At 37.9% G+C, this 20,597-nt stretch overlaps 1 protein-coding gene across 14 annotated transcripts in view; it reads left to right on the forward strand.

Moving 5' to 3' along the window:
• RAD51B (RAD51 paralog B) overlaps nt 1-20,597 on the forward strand; it is an 817,007-nt gene that overhangs the window by 243,424 nt on the left and 552,986 nt on the right. Inside the window, exons 8-9 of one of the 14 annotated variants that reach the window (XM_025442516.3) lie at nt 13,776-13,868; nt 17,431-18,102. The exons of the other annotated variants lie outside the window; for them this stretch is intronic. Of the exons in view, the coding sequence (XP_025298301.1) occupies nt 13,776-13,868; nt 17,431-17,487 (150 nt within the window). The 3' untranslated portion in view covers nt 17,488-18,102. Of the gene's footprint in view, nt 1-13,775; nt 13,869-17,430; nt 18,103-20,597 lie in introns of those variants that run through there. 14 annotated transcript variants of the gene reach the window in all.

The following is a 20,597-nucleotide window of genomic DNA, read 5'->3' on the forward strand; positions in this document are numbered from 1 at the left end:
CTTGAATGTAGCCATAGATCAAGTACACACCTCAGCCCACCTGATTTCCTCAACTAAGAAAGTCTGTTCACTCCCTCATCTCTATTAGGATTATGTGCTCTTGAAGCACGATTTACATACTATTCCAATGACTTGTTTATATAGTTGTTTCTTCTATTAGACTGCAAATTCCATGGAGACATGACTGCCCTCCATCTGTATTTCCACAGGGCCTAGCATAATGCTGGGACACAGAGAGTACTCATTACATTTCTACTAAATGAATGTTGGATTTATTCAATGAACAGTGCCTTGAGTTATAGGAACAGAGGAAAAGGGGCCCATTTTCTATGGTTAGCTGCACTGCATAATAATAGACATAAATGACAGTTGCGCATTACAATGCATATACATGCATTAGTGCTTTTTATCCCCAGAGAACCTTAAGTACCAAGAAGTATTCTGCTTATGGTCATATCATCATGACAGGAAGAATATGTTGCTTTCAACTGTTACTTTAAAACATAGAGATGGTAATCTATCATCTGTTAGAGGATTAAATAGAATTGATTGTTGTGCTTTTCTCTGATCTACAATCAAATTTAGATTTGAATTTTCATTGTATCTGTTGATAGAATTGCCATTAATTAGTCGGCTATCCCACAGATATAAGACCCCTGAGTTCTAAGAGATACCATACCTCCTCATATCCCCAGGTTCCCAGCATAGAGCCTAGAGAGTGTGGTAGATAATCAGTAAATATTTATTGAATTGAATGTTAGAATGACTGTATGACCCAATTGGAAAAACCTATACAAATTCTTTATCTTAACTTCAAAGTGAAAGTTCTTTTTATTGCTGGTGGAATACCTGGGACCAAGCGACTATCAAGAGAAATGTTGAAATCTTACAAAGATGGTGGTATTTACAAGTTAGAATATGCATCTGGTGTTGGTTGCTCCCAGATTCTTCCTTTAAAAGATTAAACTTCATTCCTTTAGAAGCTTAATCCTACTTGTTTCTCTATCTCTGTCTTAGATTCTTACTCAGAGAAATAAACTTTTAGAAAAGGTAATGTGAGGAGAAATCAGATCATAAGAGTAAAATTTTTCAGCAAATTTTCTGTAATTTTCAGACTGATCTGACAGAAGTACAAGTCTCATTAATAAAGGGCTTATAGATCCCGCTGTATATTTGTATTCTCACATGAATTGAATTTGATATTAAATATACAGCTCTTATGGGGCACATAGGTGACTCAGTCAATTAAGTGTCCAACTCTTGATTTCAGCTCAGGTCATGATCTCAGGGTTGTGAGATGGAGCCATGCATTGGACTTCATGCACAGTGTAGAGTTTGCTTGAGATTCTCTCCCTCCTCTTCCCATTCATACACACACACTCTCTTTCTCAAATAAATGAATAAATAAAATCTTTTAAAAAGATATCATTAAATATACAGCTCTTAGTAAGTTATTCCCTTACTTTTAAAGTGGCATTGAATAATTTTAATTTAAACTCTCAACCTAGTTTTGGTAACCTTTCAATTTTGAAACTTAACATGTCATTGAAATTAATTTTTATTTAATCCCAAGGATAACTTCCTAGAGATGGAAAGGTAGCTAGTCTTTTCCACTTGCAATATCATCTACTACATTATATCTTTCTTTTATCATCCAGGGCACTCACCAGTCTTGCTTCTAAAGGGAATGCACTAGGAATGTGACAGCCACACAATGATTTAGCTTCTGGAGACCTTAGAGATCATCTGTTTTAAGTGTATCGTTTTATAGATGAGGAAAGAGGCTTTGAGATTTTAACTGACTTGTGTAAGATTATATAGATATTCCATGTCTAAACTGGAACCTCAGTCTTTTGACATCTTGTCCAAGACTCTTCCTACTATGTCTTATGGATTTTCTTTATCTAGTGAGACAAGATGCTCACTTCCAGGCTGCAACTGACAATCAGAGTTGTAAGAACTGAGCATTTTGGGTGGCAACACACAGCCAATATGTAGAGGCCTAAATAAATTATTCTTTATCTAGAGAGTTAGCCATTAGGTACAGGGTAGACACCATAGGGAAACAATGATGAGATGCCTTATTTAATGAGGGGGGTAAGATTTTTCCTTAGTGTTAAACTAGGAATCAATAAGCATTGGATCACAGTGGATATTTACACAGTTGTCTTAGAGTATGTTGCCAAAGCAAAAAAGATGACTGGAGAACTCAAGAGCATATGTTTTCATCCTAGAGAAAGAGTGTATCAATCAGAGAATATATTGGTTAGCTGTTGAAGCATAGACAAGGTCAAATCACAAGATAAAGGTTGCCTGTGCCTACATGACCATCCTACTTCAGTGATTTTCAAACTTTAGTGCACTTCTGAAGTAGCTAGAGAGCTTATTAAAATATGGATTACTAGGTCTTACCCTCCAAATTCTTAGGGCCCAAGAATTTACATTTCTAACAAGTTCCTGGATAATACTGATTCTGGTTGGGGAACTACACTTTAAGACTCACTGGTCTATAGGTATATTTGTTTTCTATTGCTGTGTAACAAATTTGGCAGTTTAAAACAACCTATTTATTAGCTCACAGTTATATAGGCCAAAAATCCAGGACAGCCTGGCTGAGTTCTCTAAGCTGAAATCAAGGTATTGGCTGGCAACATTCTCATTTGGAGGTCAGGGTCTTTTTTCAAGCTCATTCTGGTTATTAGCAGAATTCATTTCCTTGCAGCTATAGGACTGAAGTCCTGTTTTCTTGCTATCAATGCAAGCAAGAGTTGGGTACTGCTCTTGGCTCCTGGAGGTCACTCTCAGGTCCATAGTGGCTGCCTTGAAGGGAGAAAGAAATATGCTAGTCTGGCTGACTCAAGTGTTCTGGTGTATGCAGTAATTGAATTTCTCTCAGGAGATTAATAGATCAGTATTCTGATTTTATACCTCAGCCCCTGTGAACTTGTTTAATGTGGCTCTCCTCTTAGTATATAGTCCCAGTCTTGCTATGTTTAAGACTTGCTTCAGACTGATTAGCTGTGATTCAGATTGTGGATGAAGAAAAACTCACCAAAATGAAAACCACTGTTGGAGACAGACTGGGCAGCCAGCCTGTCCTCTTAGGCATCATCCCCCTCTATTGCTTTACAGTGGTACTTGCTCCTCAAACTTCTCATTACATAGTATACCCTTGAGAATTAAAATGGAAAAGTTCTTAGAAATTCAAACAAAAGGTCCAGTGATTTTTTTCTTTAGCCAGTGTATCCAAACTCTCTTTGTGTGAGAATTGATTCCCTTACTAAAGCCTTGAGATAGTTTCTGACCTGAAGTGGGATCTTGAAAATAAAATTAGAAAGGGTGAAACAGTGGCAGCTTCACTTCACTTCCCAAGGGAATTCCTGCAACTGTCAGAGAGGAGTGCATTGTAGTTACAAATGATTGAGAGTTAACAAATAAGGCTTTGTGATCTACTGATTTTCAATACCTGGTCTGTATGCCTGATTGCGTATGTATGTGTTTTACTTCTATTTGCCTAATTTTGTTTCTTCATCCCTTAAGAAAAGTCTAGTTTTATTTGTTTGAGTATCAATGGCCTGGAGGTCCTTTTATAAAAGTTTAATTAGCTAGTGCTTTTATATAACTCGAATATGCAAATATAGAATTCTTAAATTCCTTTAGTAAAGACTGGTAATCAGGATTATTCTTAGTTCATTCCTTTGTCAGATGAGGATAGTCTTACATTGTCAGAGAATAAAACTTAGTCTCTATTTGAATTTTTTTCTAAAGTTGGTGATAGCCATATCAGAACACTGGTTATAGTAAAACTTTGTAGACTGAACTGAAATGAACAACATAAATCCAACATACTGAAATGTTACTTAGACTTTAAAAAGTCAACTATATATTTTAAGGCAGGAAATATTTAATTTTATAGAAGTTAACATGAAGAAGACTGAATTATAGTTGCCTATAAACTAAAAATCCTCCCTCAGTTTCATCGTGTCATGGGCTTTGTAGCTACATTCACATAAGCACATGTCCAGTTCAAAGATGGACATATTATTCTTATCTCTCTTCTGGGAGACCACCTTTTGTTTGGCTATTCAGAAAGATTTTGATAAATGAATTTACTTAGGAGGGATCAATCAGATTAGAGATTAGAAGTCAAGTCACATGAATTAGTACAATTCAACAAACTGGAATTTCTTAGTCTAAAAAAGAACTTTTGGAGTATGTTTAAGTTAGAACCCTTTGATTTGCATAAACTAGTTAATTTAAACAATAACATACCCGATTGGAAGAGTATCAAGCAGCGTACATAGTCAGGGAAGGTTGAAAAAATCAAGCTTAGAAAGGATAGGGGCCAGAGCAGCTCAAGAGGTTTCTGCAACCCTGGTGGTCATATTCTTCATGGCTTCACTGCCAGAGTGATCATGCTTTAGCAACTTTCAGCATTTTTGTCAAGATTCAAGACTAGGGAGTCTAGCTTGGGCCATATGCTCCTCTGTCAAAGAAGACAGGACACTTGACTCACAGTCCTACTGGACTACATTCAATAGGGTAGAGGTAATTTTCCCCAAAGAACTGGGGTGCTGTTATTAAAATAGTAGGGAAATGTATGCCATACAGTCAAAAGTAGTGGATGTTCACAACAGGTTATGTAATCACAATCTTTGCATATTTGAAAAAGAGGTGGGACTTGATATGGATGTATGGCAATAGGTGGAATGTCCAGGGAAGCTTACTTAAGTGTTTCAACTTGAAGAACATTCTAACAATTAGAGCCCATTTTTATTAGGATTCTTTTGGTTGCATGTGGTAGAAATTTGACTTGTACTAGCTTGGTAAAAAAGAAAATTATTAGAAAAATATTAGGAATATTTCATGTAAACAAAAAAGGATTGACCAGACAAACTGTGGGAAGGGCAGACATCTTAATGGGATTCAGAAACAACTAGAACCAGAGACCTAAATGCAGCTGGCGTGATTTCTCTTTCTATCATCTCCTCTTCAGGATATTGAATTTATTTTCTTTTTCTGCAGACTCTCTTGCATGTACATCATAGGAAACATGGCTGCTAAGAGTGCCGCATTTCATATCTCACAATACTGCTGAGAAACTTTATTACATTAGTGAGAAAAATTTTGGGGGAAAGGCTCTGGTCCAGTTTGGGTCAGGTGTCCATCTCTGGACAAATCAACCATGGTTAATGGTCAGGACACTCAGTGTGATTCAGGTGCCTTCTCTGAACTGAACTAGGGTATGGGGAAAAGTTGGCTTCTGTGGGTAAAACAATTAATGTCCATTACTTTATCATGGTATCTGTTCAAACGAAGGTTAGATCAGTCAGAGATGTTACAGAAAGGATTTTTATGTTGGTGGGAATTTGAACTGGAAGATCCTTAAGTTCTTCCTAACCTGGAGATGCAAATATTCCACCTGCTTTCTAGGTAAGGCAGGCACATATTTGTTTTGGGTTATATCTGAAGTATTTTTCCTATGTATTTCAACTCAAGGATTTGTCTCGTTGGAAACCAGAGAATATTTACCCAAATATATTTTTGAGTTTGAGAATGGAGGAAAATATTTTATTATTTAAAGATGAATGGGGACACCTGGGTGGCTCAGCGGATGAGCATCTGCCTTTGACTCAAGATGTGACCCCGGGATTCTGGGATCGAGTCCTGTATCAGGCTCCCCTCATGAGCCTGCTTCTTCTTCTGCCTATGTCTCTGCCTTTCTCTCTGTGTCTCTCATGAATAAATAAATAAAATCTTAAAAAAAATCATTTGGGACACCTGGGTGGCCAAAACCAGTGAGGTTTAGTGCCTGCGTTCAGCCCAGGGCATGGGCTGGAGTCACAGGATTGAGTTCCGCATCGGGCTCCCTACATGTAGCCTGCTTCTCTCTCTGCCTGTGTCTCTGTCTCTGTCTCTCTCTCTCTGTTTGTCTCTCATGAATAAATAAATAAGATCTTTTAAAAAAATAAAATAAAATAAACATGAATGTCCCGTGTGGGAGAAATCATGTATACTTAAAAAAATTTAAAAATGGAACCTAGGGACTTAAAATCACATAGATTACCTTCAAAAGGATACAACATTCTTAAATCTTAATGATTTGTTGTAAGAGTATTTTAAATTTTTTTAAATTTTATAATAATTATAGATTCACAGGAAGGTGCAAAGAAATGTCCAGGGGGCATTATTCAAATTATTCAGCATAAGTTCATCCAGGTTGTTGTATGGATATACAATTCGTTCCTTTTTATTGCTGAGTAATATTCTGTGGTATGGAGTACCACATCCTTGTAAGGATATCTGGAGAGTTTCCAGTTTGGGGCTTTTATGAATAAAGCTGCTATGAGCATTCCTGTACAAGTCTCTAAATGAAAATAAGTTTTCATTTCTCTGGAATCTAAGCCTAAGTGCAGTTCTGGCTTGTGTGATAAATGTATTTTTGTTTTTGAAAGGTACCGTCAGACTATTTTCAGAGTGACTATTCCATTTTACATTCCCATCACCAATGTATGAGTGATCTAATTTTTGCATCCTCTTCAGCATTTGATATTATCACTAATTTTTATTTTAGCACCTGTGATAGTTATGTAGTGATATTTCATTGTCATTTTAATTTACATTTTCCTAATGGCTAATGATACTGAAGGTCTTTTCATGTGCTTACTTGCCATCTGTGTGTCTTCCTTGGTGAAATGTCCATGCATATCTTTGTGTTCACTTCCTAATTGGATTGTTTGTTTTTTAAATGTTGAGGGTTTTTTTTTTAAATATATATATTTTATTTATTTATTCATGAGAGACCCAGAGAGAGGCAGAGATACAGGCAGAGGCTATAGCAGGCTCCATGCAGAGAGCCCTATGTGGGACTTGATCCTGAGACTCCAGGATTACAACCTGAGACAAAGGCAGACCCTCAACCGTTGAGCCACCCAGGAGTCCCTAAATGTTGAGTTTTGAGAGTTCTCTTCATAGGCCTGGACATGAGTCCATTGTTGGATATGTGGTTTACAAATATTTTCTCCCAGACTGTAAATTGGTTTTTAAAATCCCCTTAACATGGTTTTTTGCAGAGCACAAGTTTTAAATTTTGATGAAGATGGCTCTCTTTATATATATTTGTGATAGATCTAAAGAATTTTATTTTATTTTATTTTGTGTTGAGGGTTTTCTTTCTTTATTTATGAGAGAGAAATTGAGAGAGAGAGAGAGGCAGAGGAAGAAGCAGACTCCCCCGAGGAGCAGGGAGCTCGATTTGGGGCTCCATGAGAGGCTCGATCTCAGGACCCTGGGATCACAACCTAAGCTGAAGGCAGATTCTTAACCCACTAAGTCCCCTAGGCACCCCTGGTCTAAAGAATTTTAAATTGTCAAGTTACCTATTCCACCTTGTTTTTCAGCTCAGATACGGCTAAATTTAAGATAAATAAAATCATTCAGTATACAGCATTCAAATATAGTGGAATGCCTGTGTGTTTGGCTCTATTCTAGTACCAAGTTTTCTCTTTGGTGGTGTTTAAATTAATGAAGAAAAAATCAGCTCTTTTAAGGGAGTAGTTTCATTCTGAGTTCAGCAAGATTTCGTTACAGATTCTACTTGTACCATTGACTTTGCAAATAGACACCTCACATTACTAATATTTTCCTCTCTCTACAATCCAGAACATATCAGAAAGTGCAGCTTTTGGCAATCCAATTGTGCTAAAGTCAGGGTCATAATGGGGACAGGATAGGCATAGATGCTACCCTCATGGAGTTTACATTTTCGTTCTTATTTCTTATTATTATAGGCTTGTGCTGCCTGTGAATATTTCAGTGATTCAAGTAAATGTCCTTATTTCCCATCTCTTGTTAAAGAATCTTTTTCAATCGTCCAAAATCCAGCGTGTCCAAATTTCAGTGAATGGTTTTAATGCTTTGGGAGTGGCTGCATTCCATTAACATGGAAACCAAGCCAAAAAAGTAATACTTATAAGCATGCACATGAGAATATGTTATGAGGAGAAAAATCCTCATATTTAGCTACTTTCTTGCCAATTGGGGAAATTTTTGGCAGAGCCCTAAGTTACCTTAAGAGTGATTGAGGATTCTAAATATGAGATCTCAAAGGCTTCCATTCACCTTATTCTATAAAATGAGGCCCAGTCATTTGAATGAACTAGTTAATCAAATACCATTTGAATGGTCCATGTTTTTAAAAATCCCAGTCATATATTTATAAAAACTGATTCCCTAACAGTTTTATGGTATAAATGAAACACTTTTCCTATTTGTAATCTGGCTGATCTATTTGTAGTCTGGCTTAAATGTAATTTGCCCAAACATACAAAAAATTCTAAAGAAAAAAAAAATTCTAAAGAGATCTAAATTGTGTTACTTAGAAATCAAGGTTAGTAAGAAACACCCTAAGTTGAAAATTTGACTTTGAGTTAAATTCTTTGTCATCTAATAGCCTTTAATTTTGTTGTTGTTGTTGTTGTTGTTGTTGTTGTGAGCAGGTTCACATGTGACAGTTTGTAGGTTGGTCAGATTTCTAAAAGTTTGTAATGGTATAACAAACACATACTGTTTACCTTGTACTGGCCATGTCTTATGTTCTTCACAAATATTACCTAATTAAATTATCATAATAAACCTATAAAATAGGTAATATTATTAGCCCAATTGTATAGATGGTGGAACTGAGGCACAGAATGGCTCTTATGCTCAGAATTCCTAAAGTTAGTTGATAGGCAGCAGAGCCAGGCGGGATTCAAAGTCAGTCCATCTGGCTCTGGAGGTTATGTTCTTACCCACTACAATGGCCTCATATTGTGGTTAATCAGGTGTCTTTCCATATAACACTATAAAGACATTGAACTGAGATTTTCCCATATTTTAGAAAGCAGCCTGGAAAAGGAAGTAATGTATAGAAATTTTGGGTAGGAGGAAAACTCGATTTAGAATCAGAAGATTTGAGTTCTGGCATTCCCATTCCAAGCTGGGTTAACTTTGGGAAGATAATTAACTATATTTTCTATTGCTACTGTAAGAAATTACTGCACATTTAGTGGCATAAAACACCAACTTATTCTACTTACATTTTTGGAGGTGAGAAGTTTAAAGCCAAGCTGTTGGTAGGGCTGCCTTCCTTCTGGAAGCTTCAGGGGAGAATACATTTCTTTGCCTTTTCCACATTCTGGAAGTCACTGTCATTCATTGGCTTGTGGCCCCTTCTAGCACCAAAGTACATCACTCCAATCTCTTATTCCATTGTTATATCTCCCTTTCCTTTCTTTTACCTGCTTGCCTCCCTCTTACAAGATCCCTTGTAATTGTAATGGGGTCACTGGATAATCCCAGGTAATCTTCCCATCTCAGAACCTTAATTTAAACATAAATGCCAAATTCCTTTTGCCATGTAAGATAACATATTCACAGGTCCAGAGGATTGGGACCTGGGCATCTCTGGAGGGCCATTGTTCCATCCATCACAGTTACCATATTTCTGTGGACCTCAGTTTCTTCAGTTGTAAATTAAAGAGCTGAACTAGGTGATCTTTGATGATCCTCCCAATTCTGAGAACTCTGAAATTTCTAATCCTACCCTGGAATTCTTTATGTTACTCATCAAAAATAGAGCTTTCACTGTTGAAATTTTGTTTGCAAATGTAAAATATTTTTCACATTGCAATTTAAACTTAAATTTTTCAGATGAAAAAGTGGTAGGGTAAATAATTCCTTTCTCCCTCTGCTATTTTTAAGATGCTCAGATCTGTGAAAGGCAATATTATTTACAGTGTTGTAGTCAAACTTTGAAATCTACATCATGGTGAAGAGTCCTTGCAGATTTTTAGCAGTACATTGACGGACTGAAACCTTTTTATTAAAGAGTAGTACAACAATATAAACAAAGCTCTGGATAAGTTAGGTTCCATCTGGATATATATTACAAAAACTTCAAGAACTAAATGATTTTAACAGTAGGGACTTCTGTCATCTAGTTATCTCACACAATGAGGATACAGAGTTGGTAACAATTTAATAGCTTAGTGATTTCATTAAGAAGTCCTATTCCTTCTGTTGCTCTACTCTGCCATCTTTAGTGGGTAGGCTTTGCTCTTAGACTGACTCCAGTTAGGTTCACAGGAGGGCTGCAGCATTTCCATCACATTCTAAACAAATATTATGCAAAGACAGAAGAAAGACCATTTCCTGTGAGGCTTTTTCTTTCTTTCTTTTTATTTTTTTGGGTGGAAATAAGGAAACCTTTCCCAAAGCTACTTGACAGACTTCTCCATGTTTTATTGACCAGAATTCTGTCACATGCCCATTTAAAAATCAATTGCAGGCAAAGTGAATGAGATTACCATGTTTGACTAGGTCCCATATTGTCCAATAGAACTTTCTTTAGTGATGGAAATAGTCTGTATGTGTTTCCAATACAGTAGCTGCTAGGCACATGTGGCAATTATTGAGCATTTGAAACTAGTGCAACTGAAGACCTGAGTTTTTGGGATTAACTTGAATAATCACCTATGGCCAGTGGATACCATATTTGGCTACATAGAACTAGATCATTCATTTGGGACAGAATGGTGCTATGTAGTTGGCTAACTACCATGTTTATTATATCTTTAATAAAACATCTTTTATAAAAACAGTGAACAGGTGGTATATTTGTCTTCAGAATTCAACCTAATTAGTGACCCACTTGGGAGGTTCTTCTAGAGTCAAACAAACCCAGTACATAAAACCAGTACACGTACTCACAAGGGCAAACAGTGGCTGAATATCCTGGTTGAAAAGGTAAGGTGGGAAATCAGGGTATGCTGACATGTGCCAGCGTGTGGTGTGGTTCAACTTATAATGGAGGTTTGTTTGGGCTATAACTGGCTAGAACTCTGATGGTGTGAGAAGCAGCCTGCTCTTCTCCATTAGGAAGCTGGTTTGTTTTGCAATGTTGTAAATAGGAAGTAGCAACTCTTATTAATAAAGAATACATGCCAAAGCCTGCTTGTCTTGGAGGTTGTACAGCTAGAAAAATACATCAATGGCATGTGGGAGGATTCGTCTATTTAATAAATATTTAAAAATCACTTGCTCTGTGCCAGTAACTGTTCTAGGTACTGAAAAGATAGTAAACAAGACTAACTAAGTAAGTTCCTGCCCTCATGGAACTTCACTGTTACAAATAAATAAATAATATATTTCAAATTGTGATAAGTGTTGAAAATAAGGCAAGAGGATAGGACAGAGTGAATAAAATATGTTTTAGATCTGTGGTATTCATGTCAAAAGCTCAGGGTTTCAAGTTTTTTCCTCTGGGAAGAAGCCATTTGGTTTATAGGCTTACTTAGTTTCACAGAAAAAAAAAAAAAAAGAGAGAGAGAGAGAGATCTGTTTGGATTAGCTAATTGCCAAAAGAAAGAAAAATGAAATCAGTTCCTGAGAAGGCAGTATATTTCTCTGTTGTTTGGAAATTAAATTTTGTCTGAGATATTATGGGTGAGCCTTGCATGGCCCTGTAATAGGGTGAAGTTTATTTCTAGCTTGATCATGCTCCTCTCTATTCTTTCCCTTATCTGGAGAACTTTGGCTATCTTAAGTAAACTTCTGAGCTCCAGCTTTCCCAATCATAAAATGGAATTGTTAATAATAATAATTGCCAATCATATGGGTTCTGGAAAAATTGACCATTATCAAAATAATTATAAAATGTTTTATATAAAGTTGTAGGCCAAAGGAAACAGTAAGCATTTCTTATTAAAATTGAGCAAGTGATTTAACCTCTGTGAGTCTCAGTTTTTCCAGTGTTAAAACAAAATGTTTGTAGTGTTGTCAGGAATGTTAGGGAACAGATCCTCTCAGTGCTGGTTGAAACAGAAATTGGTACAACCTTCTTGGAGAGCCAAATGGCAGAATAGTTACAAGTTCTTTAAAATGTGCATACCTTTTTTGCCCAAGGAACAAAATTGAACAGGTGTTCAAAGGTATATATTTAAGGACATTTATCATACTATTATTTATAATGGCTAAAGATATTAAGCAAAAGTTAAGCAATAGGAATTTTAGTGCATTCCATGTGGAATTCTATGCAGCTCCTAAAGATGATGAAAGTATTAGAAAGGAATAAAGTTGGAAAGAAATTCACAATGCCCTTTATTTCTGGTGATCTTGTGCCTCTTCACTTTGGGCTGTTGGAATCAGGGGTAGTAATTATGGTCATTTTTAAACTTTAAACCTAGCAATAATAGCAGATAATTATTGAGTACTACACACTATGCTATATAAGCTTTGTTCAAATATTATCTAATTGAAGTTTCATATTTACCCAAGTAAGAATAATTTGGGACCTCCTTTTGCAGATGAAGAAAACAAGGTTCAGAGAAATAAAGTAACTTGTCCAAATTCTTAAATTCAGAGGTGACAGAGTCAGAATTTGTACCCCAGCCATTTGACTTCAGAACCCACAGTAGGAAACCATGGGTTAGACCACCTCTGTAAACTATCTACATGGAATAACCATCACAGGTCTATCGTGAAAACTCCTTCACATCCTTTCCTGGCAACTGCACTCTTATTTGAGAGTCCTTTGGCATGGATATGTGGCAAAGGAAGGGGTGATTCACCCTTTAATACAGAAGTTAGCAAACTCCAGCCCGTTGGCCAAAGCCAGCCTGCTGCCTGTTTTTGTAAAATCAAGTGTTGTTGTAATGCATCTGTAGTTCATCGTTTAGGTCTTGCTTCTATACTGCAAGACAGAAATGAGTAGTCTCAGTAGAGACCGAATGGCTTGCAAAGCCTCAAATTTGTATGATCTTGTCCTTCACAGAAAAAGTTTGTCAACCCTTGCCTTAATATGTTAGAAATCTGGAAGGATATGTGACCCATTACAGTGACCACTTTTCTTTCCTTAAAGAGAGTAATTTTTAACTAGTTTGAGGGTGACTGTCCTGCAGTAGTCCAGGGCCCAGGCATACAGGCATTTGCTGAAGGGGTTTCTGAGGATGTGAACAAGAGCAGTCTATTTCAGGACTACTAAAGGCCCTCTGTGCATGGCTGACTGGCATTCTCTGGGCCTTCATTGCCTTGAAACTCTGCCTGTTGCTGCTCCTCTGAGATGGAATGTGTATTCACAAATGAGGTACTCCATTAGTCATGGTGCATTTCCTGGGCCCTGGAGACACGGGCATGACATCACCAATGGCCAATGAGAAAGGATTCTCTGTAGCGGGCGCCCTCAAACCTCTTTAGAGGACTGTAGGCTGTGTGTTCTGTTCCTAGCCCTCGGGGTGCGATTTGAGATTGCCTTCCTCATCCACGCTTATTCTGGGCACAAAAGTCTAGCTTCCAGACCCAAGAGGCCAGGATAAACTCGAAAATCTGCAGAGCTGGAGGCAGATTCCCATTTAGTATTTTTTTCCAGAGCTCAGGTTTTTATTCCCACAGAGTTTTCCACTCCTAATGACGTTGTTACTTCATGTGGCAAAGGGTGGGTGGTGAAAGATGAAGTCTGCATTAGATAAAAGACGCTTGGCAGTTACAATTTCTGGATAAGTATAGGTTGGTAGCATAACAAAATCAGAAGCATATTTTGCTGTTTTGTTACATTGCTTTTGTGTGTAGGTTAACATAATAAAACAGCATCTCTTAACAACAAAAGCTCCTAGCAAAATCAGTGTGGCTTAGAATAGGGGCAGTTACCAAAGGAGCTTTACTGAGGGGATTAGTAACTCATTAAATCTTTTATCTTTGAGAAGAAAATTATTTTTTTTCTGATTCTTTTTTCTTAGGACTTAAGCGTTTTGGAAAAACACTTCCTGCCACTGGTTCCTAATTTATGTATTTATTTATTTATGAAAATGATTGGTGGAATTTACTCTCAGGTAACTTAATTCAATGTACCAGAAATTTTATTGAAATCTTGTTTTATCATTGCTAGTAGCTCAATCTTTTCTATTAAGCCATACTTGTGAAATTTCCCCTTTAAAAATTATTCAAGAAAGCTGAGGCTTGGGATTTAATGTGAGATTATACTGGGCAGACGTCTCATAGTTTAATTCAGGAACTGAACCCAAGAGTTGTGTTTTTGTCTTCATAGGCAATCTATGGTTGAATGAAAATGATTCCTATTTTTTCATGTTTGTATCCCAAAGTCTTAGAGAAATTGGGAAATAGCCATTTTTGTTAGTGTGCTATGTGTGACTGCCACAAACCACAGATAATACCACCCCTATGGCTTTAAAAAAAAATTCTTTGGTTTCTTCAAGATGAAAAGGATTATTATTTTTGTAATTATAGAGCCTCTTTTATTTTTATTTATTTATTTTTTGAGCCTTTTTTATTTTAAAAAAATCACTGGAAAGCACATGATTTTACTCCTGTTTCCTAAATTAAAGGAATTTCCTTCAGAACCGTGTAATCACTTCGGAGATCATCCTTCAAAGTTCTCTATGCAGGGCAGCCCAGGTGGTTTAGCGTCGCCTTCAGCCCAACGTGTGATCCTGGAGACTCGGGAGTCCCTCATCAGGCTCCCTGCATGGAGCCTGCTTCTCCCTCTGCCTGTGTCTCTGCCTCTCTCTCTCTGTGTGTGTGTTTCTCATGAACAAATAAATAAAATCTTAAAAAAAAAAAAAGTTCTCTATGCAAGTAAAAAAAATTAAAATTTCAAAACATCTCTTGGAGATATTAAAAAAAATTCTTTAGCATTTATAGATGAGGGAACTAAGGTACAAAAAGATGGACTCTTTTGCTTTTCATTGTTCCTAGAAGCAGATATTGAATGCACAAATCGTTCTTATCAAAATCCTTAAGAGGGCATTCCTCTGTACTTTTCCATAAAATTTCTTGTTTTCCTTTGGCAGCTTCACACTTTGCCTCATTAACAACAGGGCTTGTTTTTCACAATCATTTGATTGGGACAGGAGAGCAGGTTAGTCTAGCCTAGGCAGAACTGGAAAGGGGTCAGTTACCTAAGGGATGAAGGTGTGAGGTAGCGACTCCATGAGCTTTTCTGCCTCACTCTTGCAAAAGGACTTACTTCTCCTTAATGTCATCTCCCATTTTCTACCATCCTGAACTAATATTTGCCACCTCTCAGAGGGTTGTGATGAAAACTGATGAGTTTCAATATTGGTAAAACGCTTGTAACCTTTTGGAGTAAAGGTCTTTTTTATTTATTTTTTTAAAAATTTTTTAAAAATTTATTTATGATAGTCACAGAGAGAGAGAGAGAGGCAGAGACACAGGCAGAGGGAGAAGCAGGCTCCAAGCAGGGAGCCTGACGTGGGACTCAATAATGGGTCTCCGAGATCACACCCTCAGCTGAAGGCGCCGCTAAACCAATGAGCCACCGGGGCTGCCCCACTGCTTTTACTTAGAAGAATGCTATGTAAGTAGTTATCTGTCAGATTTATTTTTGCAGGTCACCAACATTTCTTCTTTGGAAACATCAATATGTCCACATCACAGTTTGGAAGAAAGGTCTTTAAAAAATTAGAAAAAAATAAAAGAAAGTTCTTATGTAAGCACACAGTATTGGTTATACTATCACTGACAAACTTTTTGAGTGGGCAGTAGGCACCCTTGGATTAAATTAACCAGATCCCTGTTCTGGTGAAGACAGATTCTGGAGTAAGTCTAACTACTGCCTTGAGAATATACATCTGGTATGAAACGTTGCCAGCCAGGTGATCCTTAAAGCAGCTATGCAGTAGCATCTCAGTGCTTCTGTCTCCTGCTAACTTGGGGAGCAGCAGATGCCTCCTTCAAAACCCTCTTCCAGTGTTTGGCATGCCATGCCGATCATCTTGCTAAGCTCTACACTTTTCTTGCAGAAGAAAACTCTCGCAAGGCTAGTCCAGAATATGACAGCAAGAGGTCATGACAGATAGTCAAATTGGTTTATGAAATGTTAAGGATGAGTCATGTCACTCCTAAAGGGATTGGCATCAATTTATTAGACAAAACCAAACACTGAAGAAAGAAAAGCCTTTAGTCTCATTAAGGAACCCAGACAAAAATCCCACTTAATCCATTGTGCTTTTCCTTTTCCTCAAACTCAGCTGGTGTGCAGGTGTAGGGCAGCTTGGCAGAAGCTTTGAACATTTGGAAAAAGGAGTCATTACTGAAAGTCACTGACACACACTTCCCTTGGAATGCTGCTGATGTCATGGAAAATGGGGACCTTAGCAATAACCCCTAACAACCAGAGCTACAGTAAACAGTAAATGTTACCTCCACCAAGGCATTGGTTTTTAAAGAGTTTTAACAGGCCAGGGCTTGCCAGCCACAACTCATAAAAATGTTCTTATAATTTTACCCTACTCTCTAAAAGCACCGGATGACCGCCGAGGTTTCTCTGCCACTTGGGGATGCAAAGCCAAATTCGTGTCAGTTTCAAGGTTCGCTAATCAAAATTTACAGCAGTTCTTTTCCAGTCCTCTTCATCCCCCCTGCCATACTTATGGAGTTAGGCCTGGTAGATTTAATACTTTTTCAAAGAAGTCTCTTGTCTTACTGGGTTACTTCAATTTCTGGATATGGGGTGAACCTGTGTGCTAGGTGTTGCCTAGGGTTTTATTAGCCTAGGGTTAACCCAGTCTGGTTAATTTGTAGCCCTCAATCTGTAGGTTATATTCCACCCAATTTGAAACAATTGGGCAAGAGTCACATCCTGTAGTTCAAACTCTGAATGAGGCACACAGCAAAAATCTAACAGCACATGCTATCATACAGAACTATCAAGAATAGTTTCTGTCAACAGTTTAAGAAAGCGAAAGAAGACACAGAACCAAGAGGTTGTGAGGAATTTTATGCCTTGATCAGATTTCTTTTAGTAGTAGAAGCTGGTGGAATATTACTGTGTAACAAACCTAGTATGGCTTATTTTAGACCTGTCCACACAATGGGAAGAAACAGAATGCTGCTTTTGCAAGGCATTGTCAAGGTGACCATATAATTTATCATCTAAACTAGAACATTTTTCAGAGTGAAGGGGTTCTACTAATGATTACTCTGAAACAATAGGACTTTACCAGGATTGACCTAGGCAAAGGGGGCACTGGGTCCCATCATCTTTGCGCCAACACCCACCCAGCTCAAGCCTTTTGAGGAGGCAATCTTGACAGTGCCAGAGAAGGCAGGCCCATCATGCAATGTGGATTGTCTCGTTTACAAGAAAACAAGTCTAGTCTCAGAATTGGTAGGCTAAGTAATGGACTTTATTACTCTAAGATGTTCCTAAGTTAAAACCTCAACTAAAGTAAGCTTGAATTCACACTCTCAATTTACCCAGTTTTGAATATTTGCTATTAACCGGTAGTTCTTAGAATGAATTCTGAGATCCCTGGGATTCGCAGGAGATCTCTCAAGGGGTCTGTGTGGTCAAAGTAGTTTCATCATAATATTAAGACATTCTTTTTGCCTTTTTCATTCTCATTTTCTCAGAAGTATACAGTGGAGTTTTCTAGGGAACCTGTGAAGTATGATATTATAACGCCTTGAATGAAGAACCACATTTCAGAATCCAGTTGTCATCTACTAAGCAAGACATTAAAGAGATTTGTAAGAATGTAAAACAGTACTATTCTTCTCACCAAATTATTCTGTTTTAGAAAATAATTGTTTTTCATAAAAATATGTTATTTATGTTAACATGTTATGGGTGTTATTTTTAAATGAGTTAACAAGTGCTTTAAAAATTCATCAGTTTTCATTTCTAATATGGTAAACATATCCCTTATAAATAAAAACTAAGTCTTTAGTGGTATTTAAGAGTGTAAATGGGTCCCAATACCAAAAGATTTGAGAACTACTGCCCTGAACCTTTCTCATCCCTGGAAGGAACATGCAAGTAAAGTGAGATGATAAATTTCCTGATGGGAGAGACTAGTTTATTCATTGTTACATCTACTACAACACTTAGCAAGATGCCTTGCATACAGTTAGTGCTCTGTATAAATATAGGGAGACAAAGCTCCTATGACAGCTCTGAGGGTTATGATGTTCTCTTATGTTTGGTTACCTTGATGCTATTTTTTGTTTTGTTTTAAGTCTTTGTCTTTTGCTATTTAATTGTTTGAGTACTCTTTATTAAATAATCTTATTTTGACACAACAATGATGTCATTTTTTTTAGGAGTCACCCAGTATCTTGTTTCTCTAGCCATGCAGGTTTTAGATCTTATTCATCAGTGTATTGAACTATTTTTTTAAAAAGATTTTATTTATTTATTTATTTATTTATTTATTTATTTATTTATTTATTTATTTATGAGAGACGGGGGTGGGGGTGGCAGAGACACAGGCAGAAGGAGAAGCAGGCTCCATGCAGGGAGCCCGACGTGGAACTCAATCCTGGGACTCCAGGATCATGCCCTGGGCGGAAGGCAGGCGCTAAACCACTGAGCTACCCAGGGATCCCCTGAGCTATTTCTTTTTCAAAGGCATAGTAGTTACCATTCCCAGATTTTCTGATAGACTTTTAAAACTATTGTGGCTTACTGTATCAAAGCAGCTGAATTTGACACAAGTTTACTGTGGTTCCCTTAAAAAATTAGCTCATCTCTCTGGACTTGAGCTACCTTGCAGGTGTTTTTCTTTCCAAAGAGACAGTTCTATACTGTCTTGACTGTGGTTCCTTCAAAGGGCTCCTTAGGGGCCATACTTGGTTCCTGTGCATCAACATGGCAGAATACACTGAGGCCACGGTTTATCCGCGTAGCAGCATTATCTTCACGATCTACTGATAGTGGTAATTGTAGATGACACATGGAAGTCAACATCTAAGTGTACGAAGCCCATTTTTAGTGACATGCATTCTGCTCAGAGTATTATTAGTAATATAAATCTCCAATTTTTCTTGAGACCTAACATTTTGTTTTTGTTTTTTTTTTTTTTAAAGATTTTATTTATTTATTCATGAGGGACACAGAGAGAGAGAGAGAGGCAGAGACACAGAGGGAGAAGCCGGCACCATGCAGGGAGCCTGACGCGGGACTCGATCTTGGGTCTCCAGGATCACGCCCTGAGCTGAAGGCAGTGCTAAACCACTGAGCCACCCGGGCTGCCCGAGACCTAACATTTTGGATAATTACTTACCAAACCTATGTGTGAATTTTTGACCAGAGAGCAGAGGAGGGAGGAGGGAAGGCAGAGGAAGGGGAAAAAAAATAATCTTACTAAGTCCTCATTAAAGAAGGGATTGGTATGGGGGAGATTAGCATGTTGTCTGAGATGGATCCTAAAGGAACACTGCTTTCGGTGAACAGAGAACTGGCTGGATGGGAATGGGAGAGTTGGATGCTTGTCCCAACTTTGTTGCTCTCTAAATATCAGTGTGATTTCAGCAGATCACCTTACTTTTCTCAGCTGTTATTAGTTTTCCCATCTGTAAAATGAGTCTGGAATAGACGGCTTCCCAGGTCCCTTTCAGATCATCTAATTCTATGGTTTGTTTTGTACTCTGTCAGAATTTCATGTTCTTGAAGTCCCTAGTTGACAAATACGGTGTGGGAGGAAATGACACAGTCTTGAATAACCAAAATGGATTTTGTCCACACTTACGTGCTAATCCCCGAAGAAGAAGAAAATACAAACGAGCCACGGGCCAAACATGAAAATGGTGACAGTGAGGCAAACATTGAAGCAGACAGCTGAAAGCTTCATTTCCTGGCCTGCCTGCCATGAGAAAGGCTGAGCCTGCCAAGTCCTTCAGGCAATCAAGGCCAGAACTTTGGCTAGCTCATCTTTTGAGCTCCCCCCATACCACACACACAAACCACACAGGAAAATTGTCTCTCGTTCTTCGTATTTGTGCCTTTTGGCTATAATTCTGTGTATGCCAAGTCTTCGCCTAATCCCCTTCCTTCCAGCTGTCACTATATTCTGCCCGTTGCTCTCCGGGGCTTTGAGAAGCAGCTGCAGTCTTCAGTGGAGGCATAGGGGTGGTGGCAGTGGTGGTGGGGTGTTTGTAGGGTGTGTAGACTCAGTCAAAACCAAGTCACTTTTACCTGGTTTATAGACAATTTGAACAGTGTTTTCATTCTCCTTCTTTGGCAAATGTCAGAACTGATGGCTTTAATTTTTTTCCCCTCCCTTCCTCTTTGGGGAGGTTTATCCCCCTTCTACATTCCTCAGCCTTTTTGTCTGCGAATATCCTGTGGAAGATTTGGTTTGTGTTAGGTTCCTTTGCCAGGCTGCTCATCATCTTTTATTTATTTTTTTCTTTTTTCCACATAAAACATATTTATCTATTGAGAGAGCTTAAGATGGATAACCAGAGCCTCTGTACTCTCTCACAAGCCTAGAAATTAGTATATCCCAAACCATTAGGTCTCTCAAGGCCCAGAGAGCTCTTGGCCATTCTTGTCTGTCAGGCCCCAGCTGGTGGAGAGCTAGCTCTGGTGTCCTTTCACCTCTGGCCTATGCTACTTTCCCACGGAACTTGTCTGCATACATCTTATATTGGCTCTTAGTGATGGCAGCTGAGTAAAGAGGTACTTGGTTCTCATCATTTTAGAAAACTAAGAAAGAATCAGGAAATCTTATTGAAGAATCTTGGCTTGATACAAGAAGAAGCCATGTATTATGAAGGTTTTAAATTATTCCACTGTG

The sequence above is a fragment of the Canis lupus genome, chromosome 8, assembly GCF_003254725.2.
Source record: "Canis lupus dingo isolate Sandy chromosome 8, ASM325472v2, whole genome shotgun sequence".
In the NCBI taxonomy this organism is placed as follows: domain Eukaryota; kingdom Metazoa; phylum Chordata; class Mammalia; order Carnivora; family Canidae; genus Canis; species Canis lupus.